At 37.9% G+C, this 18,643-nt stretch overlaps 2 protein-coding genes across 25 annotated transcripts in view; one reads left to right on the forward strand and one right to left on the reverse strand.

Moving 5' to 3' along the window:
* RCHY1 (ring finger and CHY zinc finger domain containing 1) overlaps positions 1-2,695 on the reverse strand; it is a 29,347-nt gene extending 26,652 nt beyond the window's left edge. For 4 of the 20 annotated variants that reach the window (XM_025427974.3, XM_025427958.3, XM_025427950.3 and 1 more), the window contains exon 1: positions 82-225. In XM_025427974.3, the coding sequence (XP_025283759.1) occupies positions 82-94 (13 nt within the window). In that variant the 5' untranslated portion in view covers positions 95-225. Of the gene's footprint in view, positions 1-81; positions 247-2,326 lie in introns of those variants that run through there. The other 16 variants (XM_035709502.2, XM_035709496.2, XM_035709500.2 and 13 more) reach the window with 9 other exon arrangements.
* Positions 234-17,755, forward strand: THAP6 (THAP domain containing 6). 5 transcript variants are annotated; one of them, XM_025428014.3, is made up of 5 exons: positions 234-742; positions 1,396-1,498; positions 2,891-3,098; positions 9,334-9,459; positions 15,111-17,755. In XM_025428014.3, exons 2-5 carry the CDS (start codon positions 1,419-1,421, stop codon positions 15,363-15,365), a joined length of 669 nt encoding a protein of 222 aa, XP_025283799.1. In that variant the 5' UTR covers positions 234-742; positions 1,396-1,418; the 3' UTR covers positions 15,366-17,755. The 5 variants fall into 5 exon arrangements, with proteins under 5 accessions (XP_025283799.1, XP_025283810.1, XP_025283817.1 ...); XM_025428025.3 differs by having other exon boundaries at positions 234-382; XM_025428032.3 differs by lacking the exon at positions 1,396-1,498.
* The last annotated feature ends 888 nt before the right edge of the window (positions 17,756-18,643 follow it).

Genomic DNA, 18,643 nt, shown 5'->3' on the forward strand with positions numbered 1-18,643 from the left:
CCAAGCCCAACCGCCTTGCCCTCTCCGCCCCACGCCCGACCGGCGGAAGCTTGTAAGGGAAGAGCCCGTTGAAGTCGTCACCTTCAGGAGACATCCTCTGTCGTAGTGCTCGCAGCCCCTAAGCCCTTGCTCTCGGCCTCGGGCGCCATCTTCCCGCGCCGCAGCCGCCATCTTCTCCACCTCCGCTGAAACTCCACGGACCCTTCCCCCGCGCCCGCTGGAAACCACGCCCAGAGAAGTAGCGTCACGAGCCACCTAGTTGCTATGGCGACTGAGCGTGTGACCCCGGGGCGGCCGGATTTCCGGCTCCCGGGGCAACGGGGCGGAAGTGAAGGGAAACGCAATCTGTCGTCGACGTTAGTCGCTGACTTCGCTGCTAACGGTAATAACTCACTCTTAGGCTGCTTCTCTCCCCTTTACCCCCCTCGTCGCTACTCGCCCAAACTTTGGGTGCGGTTCGAGGCGAGGTGGGCCGCAGCGGCGCGCAGGAGCCTGGTGGCCCCCTGAGGAAGGGATGCTCTGCGGCAGGTGCGCATCCGCACCTGTCACAACAGGGCGGCCCGGGACCTCGTAAAACGGGCAGAGCTCCGCGGGCCCGCTGGGCTGTGAGCCGGCACCTGCGCGCGCTGCTTGTGCAGCTGCTGGGCACCCGGACCTTCGCCCGCACTTCGAACACTTCGCTGGACAAAAAGTGAGAAAAAAAGCACACGCCCCACCATGCCCGCTTGGAACTCCCAGACCGGTAAGGGAGAAAGACGCTAATCAGAAAATCACTGAACTAAGATTACAGCTTTGAGAAGTGCTAGGAAGAAGTGTGTGTTCTATGAGATCTGATGCTAGAGGAGATCTGATCTAATCTGAGTGTCAAGGAAGATCTCCCTTGACAAAAATGAAGCAACACGGAGCCGAAAGTGGAGCAGGAGTTAGTGTGTAAAGGCCTTGTGGCCTGGTTCCTAAGAAGCCGCGGAAGGGAAAGGTACAAGCCTGCAAGTTTGAGTCAGACCTCAGAGTGTGTAGTGAAATCCGATTTGTCTTTTTTTTTTTTTTAATTTTTATTTATTTATGATAGTAACAGAGGGAGAGAGAGAGGCAGAGACACAGGCAGAGGGAGAAGCAGGCTCCATGCACCGAGAGCCCGACATGGGATTCGATCCGGGGTCTCCAGGATCGTGCCCTGGGCCAAAGGCAGGCGCCAAACCGCGGCGCCACCCAGGGATCCCCGATTTGTCTTTTAAAGAGCCAAGTCCCTGGAAAATTTTTAAAGCTGCTGGTCTCAAAATACTTGCTTTTGGCTTTCTAGCATGAGTTCACGGTACATGAAACACGCCGGGAAAAGTCAGTATGTCCGCCTTAGCTTTGAAGGTATTAACTCTTACCGTTTTAATTTTCTTTCAGTTCTGTTATGACTTGCTAAAATCATGGTGAAATGTTGCTCGGCCATTGGATGCGCTTCCCGCTGCTTGCCAAATTCCAAGTTAAAAGGACTGACATTTCACGTGTAAGATTTTGCAGTAGTTAAGCCAAGTATTTCTGACTTATAAAAAGCCAAAGACAGTTCCACTTAAATCTTCAGTTTTGAACTTTGGTTCCCAAATCCTTAAACAGCTTTTTTAATTGAAGTGCCGGGGATACATTTTTATAATTTAGTCTAAAAGTTTAAGATACCTGCCATGGCTAGTAAACAAAAATATGAAGCTCATTTTTTCTAATATCATTACTTTGCATTTTAACATACCTTCAAAGAAATCCAGTTTTGTTTATATGGAGTTTACAATCTGAAGGAAGAAAGGATCTTTGCCCAAATATGTTCTTTCTTTCTTTTTCTTTTTCTTTTTTTTTTTTTAGATTTTATTTATTTATTCATGAGAGACACAGAGAGAGAGCGAGGCAGAGACACAGGCAGAGGGAGAAGCAGGCTCCATGCAGGGAACCTGATGTGGGACTCGATTCCGGGTCTGGTCTCCGAGATCAGGCCTTGGGGTGAAGGCGGTGCTAAACTGCTGAGCGCCGCCCCCCCCCCCCCCCCCACGCCCTGTTCTGTTCTTTCTAATTAGAAATAGATCAAACTTAGGTTATAGAGAAAAAATATAAATTACAAATTCAGACCAAGGGTTCTTTAGCGGTATTACATGTAAATCAAGATAATCCTACTAATTTTCTATTTTAGCCATTCTTCTGACAGCAAAGGAAAGAAAGAGTAATAAGATTTAATAATTATTCATTTGCCAAAAGTTTATTTTGCTGCTTTTGTGCTACATACTAGAGAAAGAGTTGCTAACTACTTTGCGAGGTATGAGGAAATAAAAAATGAATATGTATATCCTACCTTATTCCAAAAGAGATTTGAATCAGCTTGGAAAAGTGAAAAGATAGTTATTAGTTTCCAGATCTCTCAAGATAGTTCTTTTCTGTAGAACTCCAAACTCTGCAGCTGTTCTCTGCCTTCCTTCACTAAGCATTTATAGACTATGTATTAGATGCTATAGTGAATAACCTGATGCTGACAGAAGAATGAAAGTACAAGATACTCTATCTGGGATAAATTCTGGATATCACGTCACATAGGAAAAGGCCCAAGTGTTATTATCATGTATAGATGAAGAAAAACCTCCAGTTGTAGATCTTCCTATAAGCTTGAAATATCCATTAAAACTTTTCTTCTTTATAGTATGAGGAAAATTGAAATGAAGGCTATATGTCTGCAGTGTTATTGGTAGAAAAACCTATTAAAACTGAAAGTTCTGAAAGCATGATTCACAATGGCTTTCCTGAATATTCCATTTCCCAAGAGTTATAACAAACTCATCAACGAACCAATATAGTCACAGCTTGAATTCAAGTATCTATCAATAGTGTTTAATTTTAAAATGCTTTTTATATTTTTTTCTAGATTCCCCACAGATGAAAATGTCAAAAGAAAATGGGTGTTAGCAATGAAAAGACTTGATGTGAATGCTGCAGGCATTTGGGAGCCTAAAAAAGGAGATGTGTTGTGTTCAAGGCATTTTAAGAAGACAGATTTTGATAGAAGTACTCCAAATATTAAACTGAAACCTGGAGTCATACCTTCTATCTTTGACCCCCCATCTCACTTGCAGGTTTGTTTGAGACACTGCTTACCATCATTACTCCTTTTTTATGGTACTACTGAAGAACTAACATTTTTACTGTTTACTTATTTCTTTGAAATCCATTTTTTGAGTTTTTATATTTGTAAGCTACTGCTTCAGCTTTTGTAATATGTAGTAGGAGTACCAGTAGCCACTCAGAAATATTTTACGTTGCTAAGATTGATGAAGGAGACTGACTTTAGGAGTTCATATAACTCAGGATTTGTATCTAAACAATGGAGGAAAATAAGAGGGTTGAACTGAAGTTCCAAGTTGCCAGTCCTCCTCACACTGAAACAAAAGTCAAGAGCAGAACCACTAACAGAACCAAAGTATAGTTTTAGAGCCAAAGCCTAAGTAGAACTGAAAGGAAGAAAAGCCAAAGAGATGCGAACAGGAGGATGAAAGGAGAGAAGAGATAAGAAAAAGAAAATAAAAGGATTGTATAAGTAAAATCCAGTTGAATTTGGTGTTTTTTCTGTGATATTAGTACAGCTGGAAACAAGGGAAGTAAGATGGTCCTGGACTTATGATTTTCAATTTTATGATGGTATGAAAGCAATAAGCATTCAATAGAAACCATACCTTGAATTTTTAATTTTCATCTTTTTCTGGGCTAGCAGTATGCAAGACCATACTCTCTTGATGCTGGACTTGGGAGTGATCTACAGCCATGTGATCATGAGGGTAAACAGCCAATACACTGACAACCATTCTGTACCCATACAACCAGTCTATTTTTCAGTTTCAGTATAGTATTCAATAAATTACAGGAGATATCAACACTTCATTGGTTAAGCATCTGACTCTTGATTTTGACTCAGGTCATGGTCTCAGATGGGATGGAGCCTGCTTCAGATTCTCTCTCTCCCTCTGTCCTTGCTCTCGTGCTTACTCTTTTATTTATTTTTATTTTTATTTTTAAGATTTTATTTATTTATTCATGAGAGATACAGAGAGAGAGGCAGAGACACAGGCAGAGGGAGAAGCAGGCTCCATGCAGGGAGCCCAACGTGGGACTCGATCCTGGATCTCCAGGATCAGGCCCCGGGTCGAAGGCAGCACTAAACCACTGAGCCACCAGGGCTGCCCCTCGTGCTTACTCTTTTGAAAAATAAAATAGGGGGCAACCCTATTTTATTTAGGGTGGCTCAGTGGTTTAGCACCGTCTTCAGCCCAGGGCGTGATCCTGGAGACCTGGAATCAAGTTCCACATTGGGCTCCCTGCATGGAGCCTGCTTCTCCCTCTGCCTCTGTCTCTGTCTCTGCCTCTCTCTCTCTCTCTCTCTCTCTCTCTCTGCCTCTCATGAATAAATAAATAAAATCTTAAAAAAAATAAAAATAGGCTTTTAGATGACTTTGCTCAACTATATAATGTAAGTGTTCTGAGCATGTTTAAGGTAGGCTAAGCTAAACTATTATGTTCAGTATGTTAGGTGTATCCATGCCTTTTCAACTCACAGTATTTCAATTTATGTAACCCTGTCATAAGGAAGGTCTGTAACCCAGAAATGTACCTATGTGGTCTTGGCCACAGTGCCAATGTCTTTATTTGGTCATATTCCAGTGCCTGAGTGATCAAGTAGAGACTGTCTCACTCTCTCCCATATTAATAAATGCACAATATCTTTTTTTTTTATTTTTATTTATTTATGATAGTCACAGAGAGAGAGAGAGAGAGGCAGAGACACAGGCAGAGGGAGAAGCAGGCTCCATGCACCGGGAGCCCGATGTGGGATTCGATCCCGGGTCTCCAGGATCGCGCCCTGGGCCAAAGGCAGGCGCTAAACTGCTGCACCATCCAGGGATCCCTAAATGCACAATATCTTGTGCAAATTGTTGTGAAGAGTTTTCTTCTCTTATAGCAAGTGCCCTCTAGCTTTAATGTTGAAAACCTTACAAAATGTGGGCATAATTAAACTATAAGTTACTAACATTCACAAACTATTTATACCCCTATAACAAAAGAAGTTTTTCATTATAGAAAATTAGATGATAACAAGCAAAAAAAAAAAAATTTTAAGAATAATTGGGGGTGCCTGGGTAGCTCAGTTGGTTGAACATCTGACTCAGCTCAGGCCATGATCCCAGAGTCCTGGGATCAAGCCCCACAAGGTGCTTCCTGCTCAGCAGTGAGTCTGCTTCTTTCTCTCCCTCTGCCCTTCCCCTATGCTTTTGTGCTTTCTCTCTCAAATAAATACATAAATCTTCTTAAAAAATGAATAATTAGGGACTCCTGGCTGTTTTAGTAGAGCATGTGACTCAATCTCAAGGTCCTGAGTTTAAGCCCCACATTGGGCATAAAGCCTACTGTAAAAAAAATAAAAAATAAATTAGCAATAACCACATAATACAGAGATAATACTTTTAACACTTCGATATATATTTTTCCAGTCATTTGTATGTATATGTTTGCATATAAATTCATCTGTATATTACAAAAATATAATTACACTGTACATTTGATCCTTGAACAACAGAGTTTGAATGCATAGTTCCTCTTATGCACAGATTTTTTTCAATAAATACAGAACTATAAATGTATTTTTTCCTTAGGTTTTAATAACATTCTTTCTAGTTTATTGTAAGAATACAATATAGAATACATAAACAAAATATGTGTTAATCAACCATTTGTGTTTTCAGTAAGGCTTCCAGTCAACAAACAGGCTATTAGTAGTTAAATTTTGGGAGAGTCATCAGTGATACACAGATTTTCAACTGTGCAAGGGAATTGGTGCCATTAACCCTGCATTGTTCAAGAATCAACTGCTTATTCTTAATTTTCTTTCATCTCTCTCTCTCATCTCAGCATTTATATAGTGTTTATTAGGTACCAGGCACTATTCTAAGCACCTTATATGTAAATTCATTCAGTCCTCTTAACTGCCATGTGAAATAAATACTATTATTACTCTCATTTTACTTCTTGAGGAAACCTCGGTCCAGAGAACTGGAATACCTTCTCCAGGGTCACGCAACTACTAAATGGCAGAGGCTGTATTTGAACCTAGACATCGTGACTCCGAAGTCTGTTAACTACTACTTTCCATGGTGTTAAATATTTTTCCGTAACAATGGCTTTCCAACTTTAGTCTACATAAGAACTATCCAAGGAGCTTGTTTATTTTTTTTTAAAGTTTTTTTTTTATTTTTTATTTTTTTATTTATGATAGTCACACACAGAGAGAGAGAGAGAGGCAGAGACACAGGCAGAGGGAGAAGCAGGCTCCATGCACCGGGAGCCCGACGTGGGACTCGATCCCGGGTCTCCAGGATCGCGCCCCGGGCCAAAGGCAGGCGCTAAACCGCTGCGCCACCCAGGGATCCCCCAAGGAGCTTGTTTAAAATGGATAATCCAGGACTCCTGGGTGGCTCAGTCAGTTAAGCAACCTACTCCTGGTTTCAGCTCAAGTCATAATCTCAGGGTCTTGAGATCAAGCTGTAAGTAGGGCTCCATGCTCAGCAGGGAATCTACTTGAAGATTGTCTCCCTCTGCCCCTCCCCTCACTCACACAGTCTCTCTCTTAAATTAAAAAATAAATCTTTAAAAAGTAAATAAAATAATAATAAAATAAATATAAAAGAAAATAGTCCTATACTGGAGTCCAAAAAGCTGCATTTTTTCACAAGCACCCCACACAATTGTACTGCAGATCTACAGACTATATTTTTAAGAGAAACCTATATAGAACATCCTTTTTTTTTAGAACATCTAGTTTTTAAACAAAACTTTATACTAAAATATAACATACATATGGAAAAGTGCACACATCATAAATGTACCTAACAATAAATTGTCATAAAGAGAATACACTTGTGTAACTCTTTTCAAACCAAGATGTAAAATATTACCAGCACCCCAGAAGCCTCCTTCATGCTCTTTCCCAGTCACTATACCCCCCAAAGGTAAATACTATCCTGACTTATATCACTGACAGTGATATAAATAGAGCCAGTCTAATTCTTTAGCTCAACATTTTCTTTTCTTTTAATGTTTTTTTTTTTTAATTTTTATTTATTTATGATAGTCACACAGAGAGAGAGAGAAAGAGAGAGGCAGAGACACAGGCAGAGGGAGAAGGAGGCTCCATGCACCGGGAGTCCAACGTGGGACTCGATCCCAGGTCTCCAGGATTGCGCCCTGGGCCAAAGGCAGGCGTTAAACCGCTGCACCACCCAGAGATCCCTAGCTCAACATTTTCTATATGCGATTCATCCATGTTGTAGTATGTGACACTAGTCCATTTATTTACTTTACCATATAGTATTGTCTACATTATAATTTCACCATCCTATTGATAAGTTTTTGGGCTGTTTTCACTTTAAGGCTATTAGGAATATCTATGAGTATTTTTCTCCATGCCTTTTGGTGCACTTGTGTTCACATATCTGCAAAGTAATTCAGTTCTCTTAGAAGAGGAGCTACTGGGTCCCAGGGATGTGTATGTTCAGCTGGAGCAGATATTGCCATCATTTTCCCAAAGTGGTTTTGCTAATTTGTAGTCTTATCATCCACATATAAATGTTCTTCTGGTTCTATATCCTTGTCAGTAACTGGTGGTATCAATTTTATGCAGCATTTAAAAATGACCATGTAGCAATTGATTTTATGTATGAACAGTGGTTTATGTAACTGATCACTATTGTATCTAGATTATCATCACTTACTATTTTAAATAGTGTTGTGATGAACATTATTCTAGGTGAATCTTTGTACATATCCTTATTTCCTCAAACTAAATTCCTGGAAATAAAATTGTTGAATCAAAGATTATATTCATTTTTAAAGCCTTTTCTTTTGATACAGAGCCCCAAAGGCCCAAGGGGAAACTTGTACCAATCTATTCCCCTATTACCTATACATGGAAGGTTCGATCCACCCTAATCCTCAGAGTAAGTTGTGTTTTTAACCTCTGTTAAAACTGACAGTTAAAATGACATTTTATTGTTTTAACTTATTTTTTAATATGGTCTCTACATTTTTTTAAAAATTTTTTTAAATTTTTATTTATTTATGATAGTCACACAAAGAGAGAGAGAGGCAGAGACATAGGCAGAGGGAGAAGTAGGCTCCATGCACCGGGAGCCCGACGTGGGATTCGATCCCGGGTCTCCAGGATCGCACCCTGGGCCAAAGGCAGGCGCTAAACTGCTGCGCCACCCAGGAATCCCTGTCTCTACATTTTTTATGTGTTTATTACACATTCATATATTTTCTTTTGTGAGTTACTTATTGAGGTCCTCTTCTATTTTTTTTTTTTTCCTCTTCTATTTTCATCTTTTTTCTAACCTACATGTAAAAACGCTGTTTGTTGAAGATAGGGATCATTTAACTGCCATCTGTGTGGCAGTTCCTTTTTGTTGCCTTTAGTACTAATGACCAGGTTGGTTTTTTTGTTTTGCTTGAAATTCAGATGTCTCTTTTAAATAGTCAATTCTATATTTTCAATTGACTTATCTGACTTTAGCCTTCCCCACCCTAAGATAAAATAAATATTACCTATTTTTTCTAGTTCCTAAGTATTTTCGTTTTTACATAAATTTTCAGTACTAGAATTTCAGCATGATTCATTATATATAAAGGATATAACCTTAATTAGTTCATTTTTGCATGATTTATAGCATTTCTTCTTTATAGCGTTTCTTACTTTTTTTAAGTTTTTATTTATTTGAGAGGGAGAGAGCAGGCATGCCCATACATGGGCAAGGTAGAGGGAAGGGCAGAGGAGGAGAAGCAGACTCCCTGCTGAGCACAGAGCCCAAGGCAGGGCTTATTCTTTAACAACCCTGAGATCCTGACTTGAGCCAAAACCTAAAACTGACAGAGCCACCCAGGTGTCCCAGGTTTTCTCCACTTACTTAGATTGCCATTTTTTATCCTAAAACATTTTAGCTACCTGATCTATTTCTAGATTTCTCGGTCTCATCTTTAAGAGAGTAGCACACTATATTAGCTGTTGTTAATGAGTAATATATCTTTAATATGTGGTAAGACATTCTTTCTCAATCACACTCTTATTTTAGGAAAATTTGTGTTTCTAGATGAACTTTAGAGTTATTTTCTAGAAGTTCCTTTAATCTCAGAAATTTAAATCTTACTGAGCTTTTCAAGCAGTTTCCATGAAAAGAAATATTGTATTCCACTAGACAAAGTTAAGGAATAAAAATTTAAGAAAGGACAGAAGTATCTATAATGATTTTTATTAACTCTTCTTAACAGGGGAAAAGAGAAAAACTTCATTGTAGAAAAAACTTCACCCTCAAAACTCTTCCAGTCACACACCACAATCACCAGTTTGTTGGTCTTTCCTCATGTCCTGAAGAATTCCAATCCCAGTTCATTTTTGTAAGTAAAATTACTTACTGACCTAATGTTGATATTTTTAAGATAATATGCCTTTTCCACTAAGACTAAACTAGAGGCTTAGGTATTTGAGGTTTTTTTGTTTTTGTTTTTGTTTTTTTGAGGTTTTTTAATATAGATGTAATGTCCCAAAATAATATTGTTTCCCAGGGCCATTATAATGTTTATGTATACAATATTAACATAGAGGTAGTTAATCCTTTGGTTACATCCTTAGTTCAAAGAGTGTTTTCACACAGGTATTTTTACCAAGAAAAAGGCAATAATTAATTTCTCCTTTTGGGTACTATATTTTCTACATGGAACTATAATAAAAAATATAGTTAGTTCTTTAGGTTTTCTTAAAGAACGGTCATACACATACAGAGTTTTCAAGCTTGCATGATTATTTGCCTCATTGCATATTCATGTTACAGCTAGACCTAGAATCCAGATCTTTTTACTTTGTTGGTTGCTATAGCTTTATAATAATTCTTGAAATCAGGCAGTGTTTGTCTTCCAACTTTGTAATTTTTCAAAGTTGTTTGAATATTAAAGATCTTTTGCATTTTCATGTGAATTTTAGAATCACTTTGTAGCAATTTCTATAAAAATGCCTGCTGGAGTTTTAACTGGAATTGTGTTGAATCTACAGATTCCTTTGAGGAAAGAATTGACATTGTAAGGAAACTATCTTAAGTCCTTGAACCTGTGAACTCATTATATCTCACCTTTATTTAAGTTTAACTTCTCTCAGCAATACTTTGTAGTTTTCAATATACCATTCTTTAACTTTGTCAGATTTATCCATAACTATTGTATGTGATTGGATGCCATTATAAATGGTGTTGTTTTGTTTTGTTTTTTCTTATAATATATAGAAGTTTATTTTTGTGTGCTTATCTTGTATTGGCAAACTTGCTAAACTCACATTTTAATTATAAAAGCTTTTTTGTAGAGTCTTAGGTTTTCTACATAATTGTGTTGTCTGTCATTAAAGACAGTTTTAATTCTTCCTTTCCAATATGGATGCCTCTCATTTCTTTTTCTTGCTTTATTGCACTGCTTTGAAATTCCAGGGTTGTGCTGAATAGAAGAATTGAGAGTGGATCTCCTGGCTTTGCTCCTGATTTTTTTTTTTTTTTTTTTTTTTTTTTGCTCCTGATTTTAAGAAGCAGGCATTCAGTCTTTCACCACTAAATACAATGTTAACTGTAGGTTTTTCATAAATGCATTTTATCAGGTTGAAAAAGTGTCTTTCTGTTCCTAGTTTGCTGAGACTTTTTTATCAAAAGTGAATGTTGGTTTTGTCAAGTATTTTTTCTGTATCTATTGAGATCATGTGGGGTTTTTTTAGTTTGTTAATATGATTAGTTATATTAGAACCATTCCGGGCCCATACAACTATTATGTTTTTTACTTTCAATAACAGTACTCAATAAATTACATAAGATATTCAACACTTTATTATAAAATAGGCCTTGTGAAACTCATCATAAGTGGCGGAAGATCTGTATCTTTTTCCACTCTTTTACTTTCAACCTATTTAGTTTGCTTGAAGTGCATTTTTTTTAGGCACTTTATACTTTTGGGTCTTGATTTTTTTAATTTTTTTTTTAATATTAATTTTTATTTATTTGTGATAGTCACAGAGAGAGAGAGAGAATGAGGCAGAGACACAGGCAGAGGGAGAAGCAGGCTCCATGCACCGGGAGCCCGACGTGGGATTCGATCCCGGGTCTCCAGAATCGCGCCCTGGGCCAAAGGCAGGCGCCAAACCGCTGCGCCACCCAGGGATCCCCGATTTTTTTAATTTAATCTGATAATTTCAGCCTTTTTAAAAAGATTTTATTTATTCATGAGAGACACAGAGAGAGAGGCAGAGACACAGGCGGAGGCAGAAGCAGGCTCACCGTGGGGAGCCTGACACAGGACTTGATCCCAGGACCTGGGATCATGGTCTAAGCCAAAGACAAATGCCCAACCACTGAGCCACTCAGGCATCCCTAATTTCAGCCTTTTAATCAGATTATTTAGACCATTTACACCTAATATATGTTTATTGTTATTGTTTGGTTTAAATCTGTCATCTTGTTTCCTACTTGTTCCGTTTGTTCTTTGTTCCCATTTTGTTCTTTTTTTGCCTTTTTTTTTTTTGGATTGATTGAAATTTTTGTTTCCATTTTATATCCCTTTTTTTTTTGACTTATTAGCTATAACTTTTTGTTTTGTTTTAGTAATTGCTTTTGAATCTATAGCATTCCTCTTTAAATTATCAAAGGCTATATTCAAGTGATATTATTCCATATAACATATAGTATAAGAATCTTACAATACTCTCATTTCCCTTCTCCCAATTTTTGAGTTATTGCTATCATACATTTCACTTTTACATATGCTATAAACCCCACACTGCATTGTTACCATTTTTGTTTTAACAGTAAATTATCTTTTAAAGAGATATAAATAATCAGAAAAAAATTGTATACATTACCCATGTAAGTGGCCATTGCCAGGGTTTTTCATTCCTTGGTGTAAGTCCATGTGTCCATCTGGTATCATTCTGTCTAAAGGACTTTAACATTTCTTACAGTGCAGCTATGCTGATGACGAATTCTTTCAGCTTTAATATTTCTGAAGGGAGTCGTTATTTAGTCTTCATTTTTGAAAGCTTTCTTCATTAGGTGTCAAATCCTAGGTTGATAGTTTTGGAGATTTGTTTTGTTTGTTTTTAGTTCTTCAGAGATGTTGCTCCACTGTATCCTCACAGGCATTGTTTCTAATGAAAAATCTGTCATCTTTATTCCCTATATCTAACATTTCTTTTTTTCTTTGTTTTTAAGAATTTTTCTTTCCCAATGGTTTGAATAATTTGATTATAATATACCTTAGTTTAGTTTTCCTCATATTTCTTGTGCTTGGGATTTTTGAGGTTCTTTATCTGTGGGATTTTGGTTTTCATCAAACTTGGACAAATCTTGGCCATGGACTCTTCAGATATTTCATTCTACCTCAACTTTTCTTTCCATTCCTTCAAGGACCCTGATTTAATGTATATTAGGCTATTTGAGTCTTACTACCAGTCACTTGTGCTCTGCTAATTTTTTAGATATTTTTCTGGTTTTGTTTTTCTGGATTCCTTTTTCTCTCTGTAGTCTATCCTGGATAGTTCATATTGCTGTATCTTCACCTTCACTAATCTGCCATTTATTCCCTCCAATGTATTTTTCACCTCACACATTGTAGATTTATCTCTAGATGTCCTGATTCTCTTTTATATCTTTTATGTCTCTACCTAATTTTCGAAAATATAGAATACAACTTTAATAACTTTCATAATTCCTTTGTCTGCTAATTCCACCATTTATGTCAATTCCAGGTTAGTTTCCATTGACTGGTTTATCTTTATTTATTTATTTATTTTGTTTAGCTTTAGGGTTTTTCTTTCTTTCTTTTTTTAATAAATTTATTTTTTATTGGTGCTCAATTTGTCAACATGCAGAATAACACCCAGTGCTCATCCCGTCAAGTGCCCACCTCAGTGCCCACCACCCAGTCACCCCCTCCCCCTGCTCACCTCCCCTTCCACCACCCCTAGTTCGTTTCCCAGAGTTAGGAGTCTTTCATGTTCTGTCTCCCTTTCTTATCTTTTATGATAGCTTGTGTTGTCCTGTTTCTTTGCATACCTGATTAATGGTGTGTGTCACCTTGTGGATTTTACTTTGCTGGATGCTGGATATTTTTGTATCCTGTTTGGGCTTTGTTCTGGGATACCACAAAGTTATATCCTTTCAGGTTTTGTTTGTTAGGCAGGACTAGAAGAGTATTTGGTCTAGGGCTATTTTTTTTCCACTATGGCAGCAAGACCCTTCTGTATACTCTTCAGTGCCCCCATGAATCTTTACATATTCTAATCTGGCAGGGGTGGGAATAGTGGCCATGCCCTCTGAGCAAAGGGCATTCCTGGTCTTTTCTGGTCATTCTTTTCCCAGCCATGAGCAGTTTCCTACCTGTGTGGAACATGTAAGGATCTTCAGAGTTCTCTCTCTCCTCTAGTACTTTCTCCTGTGAACTGAAGCCACCTTGGTTTTTCTGGACACTTTGTACAATCTCAGTCTACCAAGCTCTGCCTGGGTTTCCCCTCCTTGCAATGAGGCATATACTCTCTCTCAAAGCAGTAAGCTAGGGTGGTTGGCCATAAGGCTCACCTCTTAGTTTCTCATCCCTCTAGGATTGCTGCCTTCCTTGACTGATGTCGGTTATCTGCACAACATTTTTTTATGGCTTTTAGCCACGTGTTGGGTTTTTTTAGATAAGCAATTCATTCTCTGTTATTTCTTTTTTTAAAAAAAAATTTATTTATTCATGAGAGACACAGAGAGAGAGAGGCAGAGACAAAGGCAGAGGGAGAAGCAGGCTCCACACAGGGAGCCCAATGCTGGACTCCATCCTAGGACCCTGGGATCATGCCCGGAGCCAAAGGCAGACGCTCAACCACTGAGCTACCCAGGTGTCCCAATTCTGTTATTTTATCTTGGCTAGAAGCAAAGTCCTCTTTACTAATTTTAATATTAACAGCTTTTCAAAATTATTTTATAGTAGCTTTTTAAGATATGTCAGTGTTACTTTCCCTATTTTCAAATGAAAAAAAGTATACCCAGCAAACTTAAGCATAACCATAATAAATATCGAGAGAGCTTAAATTCTCTCTAAAACCCCAAACCAGAGTCCTCTCTAAATATATAACACTCAGCCTGAGGAGCAGCCCTAGGGCTCCTTTTCTGTCATCTTCTTTAAAACAAATATTCATGGGACACCTGGTGGCTCAGCGGTTGAACATCTGCCTTCAGCTCAGGGCATGATCCTACGGTCCCGGGATGGTCCTGGGATCAAGTCCCACATCAGGCTCCCCGTAGGGAGCCTGCTTCTCCCTCTGCCTCTGTCTCTGCCTCTCTCACTCTGTGTCTGTCGTAAATAAATAAATAAAATCTTCTTTTAAAAATAGGGCAGCCCAGGTGGCATAGAGGTTTAACACCTGCCTTCAGCCCAGGACATAATCCTGGAGACTCGGGATCGAGTCCCACGTCAGGCTCCCTGCGTGGAGCCTACTGCTCCCTCTGCCTGTGTCTCTGCTTCTGTGTGTGTGTGTGTGTGTGTGTGTGTGTGTGTGTGTGTGTGTCTTTCATGAATGGATGAATAAAATCTTAAAAAAAAAAACTTTTTTAAAAAATAAAAAATAAAACAAATATTCATCAAAACAAAATAAAATAAAATAGTTCAAAGTTTAACAACTGAATATTTGTTGATAGGTAAAGCTTAAACTTAGCAGCCCCACACCTGTGGAATAAAAAGCCATATATAGTTATTACAAATGTCTTGTTGATAGCAGATACTTAGCCCCAATTAGCAGTGCTTCCCATCCATAGATTCTGTACCCTCATATTACATCTAGCCTTAGATGAAGGAGGGAGGCTCTTGGCAGCCAAGATATTGCTTCTACCCCCCATCTTGTCCCTGTGTTCTTTAAACCTCTAAGTATTGCCAAGTTAAAGATACCTAAGCATTATAAATGGAGAAACAGCTGAGAGCTAGCTATAAGCTTTTATGTAACTACTTGTCTCTCTGGTTTAATAACTTGGTGTTTATGTTTTTAGGAACATAGCTACAGTGTAATGGACAGTCCAAAGAAACTTAAGCATAAATTAGATCATGTGATCAGCGAGCTAGAGGATACCAAGAAAAGTCTGCGGAATGTTTTAGACCGAGAAAAACGTTTCCAAAAATCATTGAGGAAGACGATCAGGGAATTAAAAGATGAATGTCTCATCAGCCAAGAAACAGCAAATAGACTGGAAGCTTTCTGTTGGGAGTGTTGTCAGGAAAGCATAAAAAGAGACTATATTTCATGAAATAATTCCATGTTATGTTCTACCTAAATTTAACATTGGTACAGCTATTTAGAAAATAATTCTCATTTACCATCATTAAATACTATCCATCATTTAGAGTGCTTCTTTGGATCTTCTGTAGCATTATGTATTTAGTTGTTACCCAAAGATTTTTTTTTTGAAGATGTACAGAAATGTGTGCTAGTTATCATGTTTTGTGTGATTTGTGGCAATTATGTTTTTATAGAGCTAAGCTAGTGCCAGGTCACTATCGTAAGATGTTAAAAGATCAAGAAGAATCCACAGAACTTAGGAAATGATATCAAATTAGCCATATTCAGCAATGGTAATAGGAACTGGACTCTCCTTCAGCAGCATCAGATTTTTGGCTTCAAAGGAGTACCTTTACTTACGTATGCTTTATGGTAAGTTCATTGAATTATACTTTAAATGTATTTTACTATAAAGCAGAATTCATTTCTAACATATGTCCATCTTGATCCAATCCAAGATGTTTTTGTTATCAGTAATACCAATTTTTTTTTTACTTGACATCCCATAATACTGACCCTGAGAATAGCATATGGTACAAATCTGTTGGCTCTTAAAAGTTGTTCAGAGCCAAGTTGAGAAGACCTCTGACAAGGTCGCAGTTTTTCAGTATGGTACATCATTCCTCCGCTCTAGGAGCACTTTGATGTAAACCTGTATACATTTAAGAAGCAAAAAAGGGTCATAAATCTCCAAAATCTAGATGCTAGTACTAGCTGAATATTTTTAATGTTCTGTATTTTACAGAAAGTAATATTGATGACATTTCTAAAATATAAAATGTAAGTAGAATCATTAAAAACTAATGATTGTGATTCTTCCAGTTGCAAAAGAATTTGGAGAAAGGGTTAGAATATTTTCCTGTGATTAGGAGAGTATACTGTCCAAAGGCTTTAATTTAAAGAAAGTAAAGCAGCAGCTTTAGAATAGCTTCCTACTGAATATACAAAAGAAGAACCTTTAGCTATTTTTTGATCCAAGTATCAGAAATTTACCTTTTCTCCTAATTTCTTATAAAAAACAGTGAATTAAGAGTCATAAATACAATAGATTAGAATAAGAATTACCAGCCCAATGTCAAATTCTACTTTGAAGAGTATGTACGTATTCAAACCTCATTCAGATGTCTATGCAATAGTAAGTTAGAATATGATTATCAGTTGTTTCAGTGTGTTAACGAGAAATGAATTGCATTTTCTGCTCAAGTCCTCATGGATATTTTATTTGCATTACATTAATATCAGCAAGGGTATGGTCACTTAACTTTTCTTTGTATTCAAGAATTTTCTGTGTGTAAATGCATGTTATATTTTTATGTAGGATTCCAAACCTTCCCTTTGAATGGGAACCTTCCCACATTTCAGAGGTCAGCATTATGTTAAGAAGAAACAGTAAGGTCGTATCTTTTTACTACCTAGAAAAAAAATTTCATCAGCTACCCATTATTTATTTTAGTTATTTAATTTTGAATTCTTTATGGACAGTCTAAGGGGAAGTTTGGGTATGATCTTAGGTTTTATAGAGATACTGTGATAGAGATGGAGACTATTTTGAGTATAAAAATTAAAGTCAGTGGACAATAGAGAAAAGTAGGACTGATCCAAACACAATCTGTCTACATTCTAGCCGTCTGCTGACCAGTTAGAGAAACTCCAGCCCAGGAGACCTTTCCAAGAGTGACAGCCCCGTTTGTGTCACAATCACAGTTGCCACAGTCACTTTTACCACTTGTGTTCACAGTGAATTCAGCCCTCTCTTCTTTGTCATTGGTCTTAATATCACTGAGAGGTAACAGAACAAATATTGGTGTCATCGAGGACCCAGAGCTACCCATTTGCTCTTTATTCTTTTGGAGAAATGATTGCTAACAGAAATCTGACGTAAGAAATAGGGTTCTCCTCACCTGCCACCCTAAACAAATGCCTGGACACAGTAAATACCTCAGTCCTCTGTTCCAGATACTCCAGCCTAGCCCAGGGAGAAACTGTCCTGTGCAGAGCAAACCAGTCACCCCCATCCACAGGTTCCACAAGCAGCGAAGGCCAGCCTAGAGGTTTCATTTTGCTTTCAAGCTTGGGGTAGCCTCTGGATCCTAGCACAAACCAATACACCGGTTCAACCTCAGCACCAAATCAAGTACAAAAGACTTGACGTGGCATTTTTCTCCATATCAAGTTTAAGTCACTGAAAATAGACTCTGGTTGCTAAAGATAATCATAGTTATACCACAGTCTTTGAGAAAAGATGAAATGTATTAAAATAAATATTTAGTTTTAATAAAAAGATAGAACACTATAGAAATGATTGAGGAGTGAAGAATCCATTATTCATTTGAAAAAATAAAATAACTTTTCCAGTAATGTATTTGTATGTGGTTTTTATACAGTTACTCAATAAAATGAGTAAAAAAAAAAATGAGTATATGTACTATGGTTTTGCTTTAATTTCTTCTGTATTTTTTCCCTCTACCAATAACTCTAATATCATAGGGTCTGCTAGGTTAGATGACCCACGTGGAAAACCTGCTTTTACCACAATATGGATGTGCCATTAGAGCCCTTTCTGCTTGGGCCTCATTCAAAACTGGCAGCCTTTCATGTCACCCAGTATAATAGCTGAGAACAGTATTTTTAGGTGTGAAATGTGCTCCCTTCAAAATCCAAAGAGGCCTGTTAGGCATTGTGCTTCCTTCTTCTTAGTGAGAGATACAGGTTGTAATAATTTGTTTTTTACTTTAGAGGGGATGTTCTAGCATTCTCCTGTTCCCTGGGCATTCCTCCCACCAAATTTTACTGATGGGTTTTATCTCACCCTCTAGAGCACATGTACTTTATCAAGACCTCAGATTTACTAGTCACATCTTGTTCATTCCATCGGATTAACATAATCCAATCCATCAGTGTAGTGACCTAAGTGATTTTCTGTAGAATGTCTACCTGGTCTATGTCTTTTTCAATTGTATTAACAGAAGCAAGAAAGTTAGATGGCCTGTTCATTCCATGTGAATGTAAACTGTTTGTGATCTTGTTTTCTTACAGGGATGGAAAGTCATGTGCCCGCCAGATAGGTAGTCGCCTACCATGTACACATAGCCATGTTAACCTGCTCTAGCAAAGATACATATCTGTCACAGTATCTAATCAGAGCTACTACTTAGTTGAATTTGCCTTAGTCCACTATCATCCTACAGGATCTGTCTAAATTTTGCAGAATAAATAGAGCTATGATAAAGACCACCACTCCTGCAC

The sequence above is a fragment of the Canis lupus genome, chromosome 32 (genome assembly GCF_003254725.2).
Source record: "Canis lupus dingo isolate Sandy chromosome 32, ASM325472v2, whole genome shotgun sequence".
NCBI classification, from domain to species: domain Eukaryota; kingdom Metazoa; phylum Chordata; class Mammalia; order Carnivora; family Canidae; genus Canis; species Canis lupus.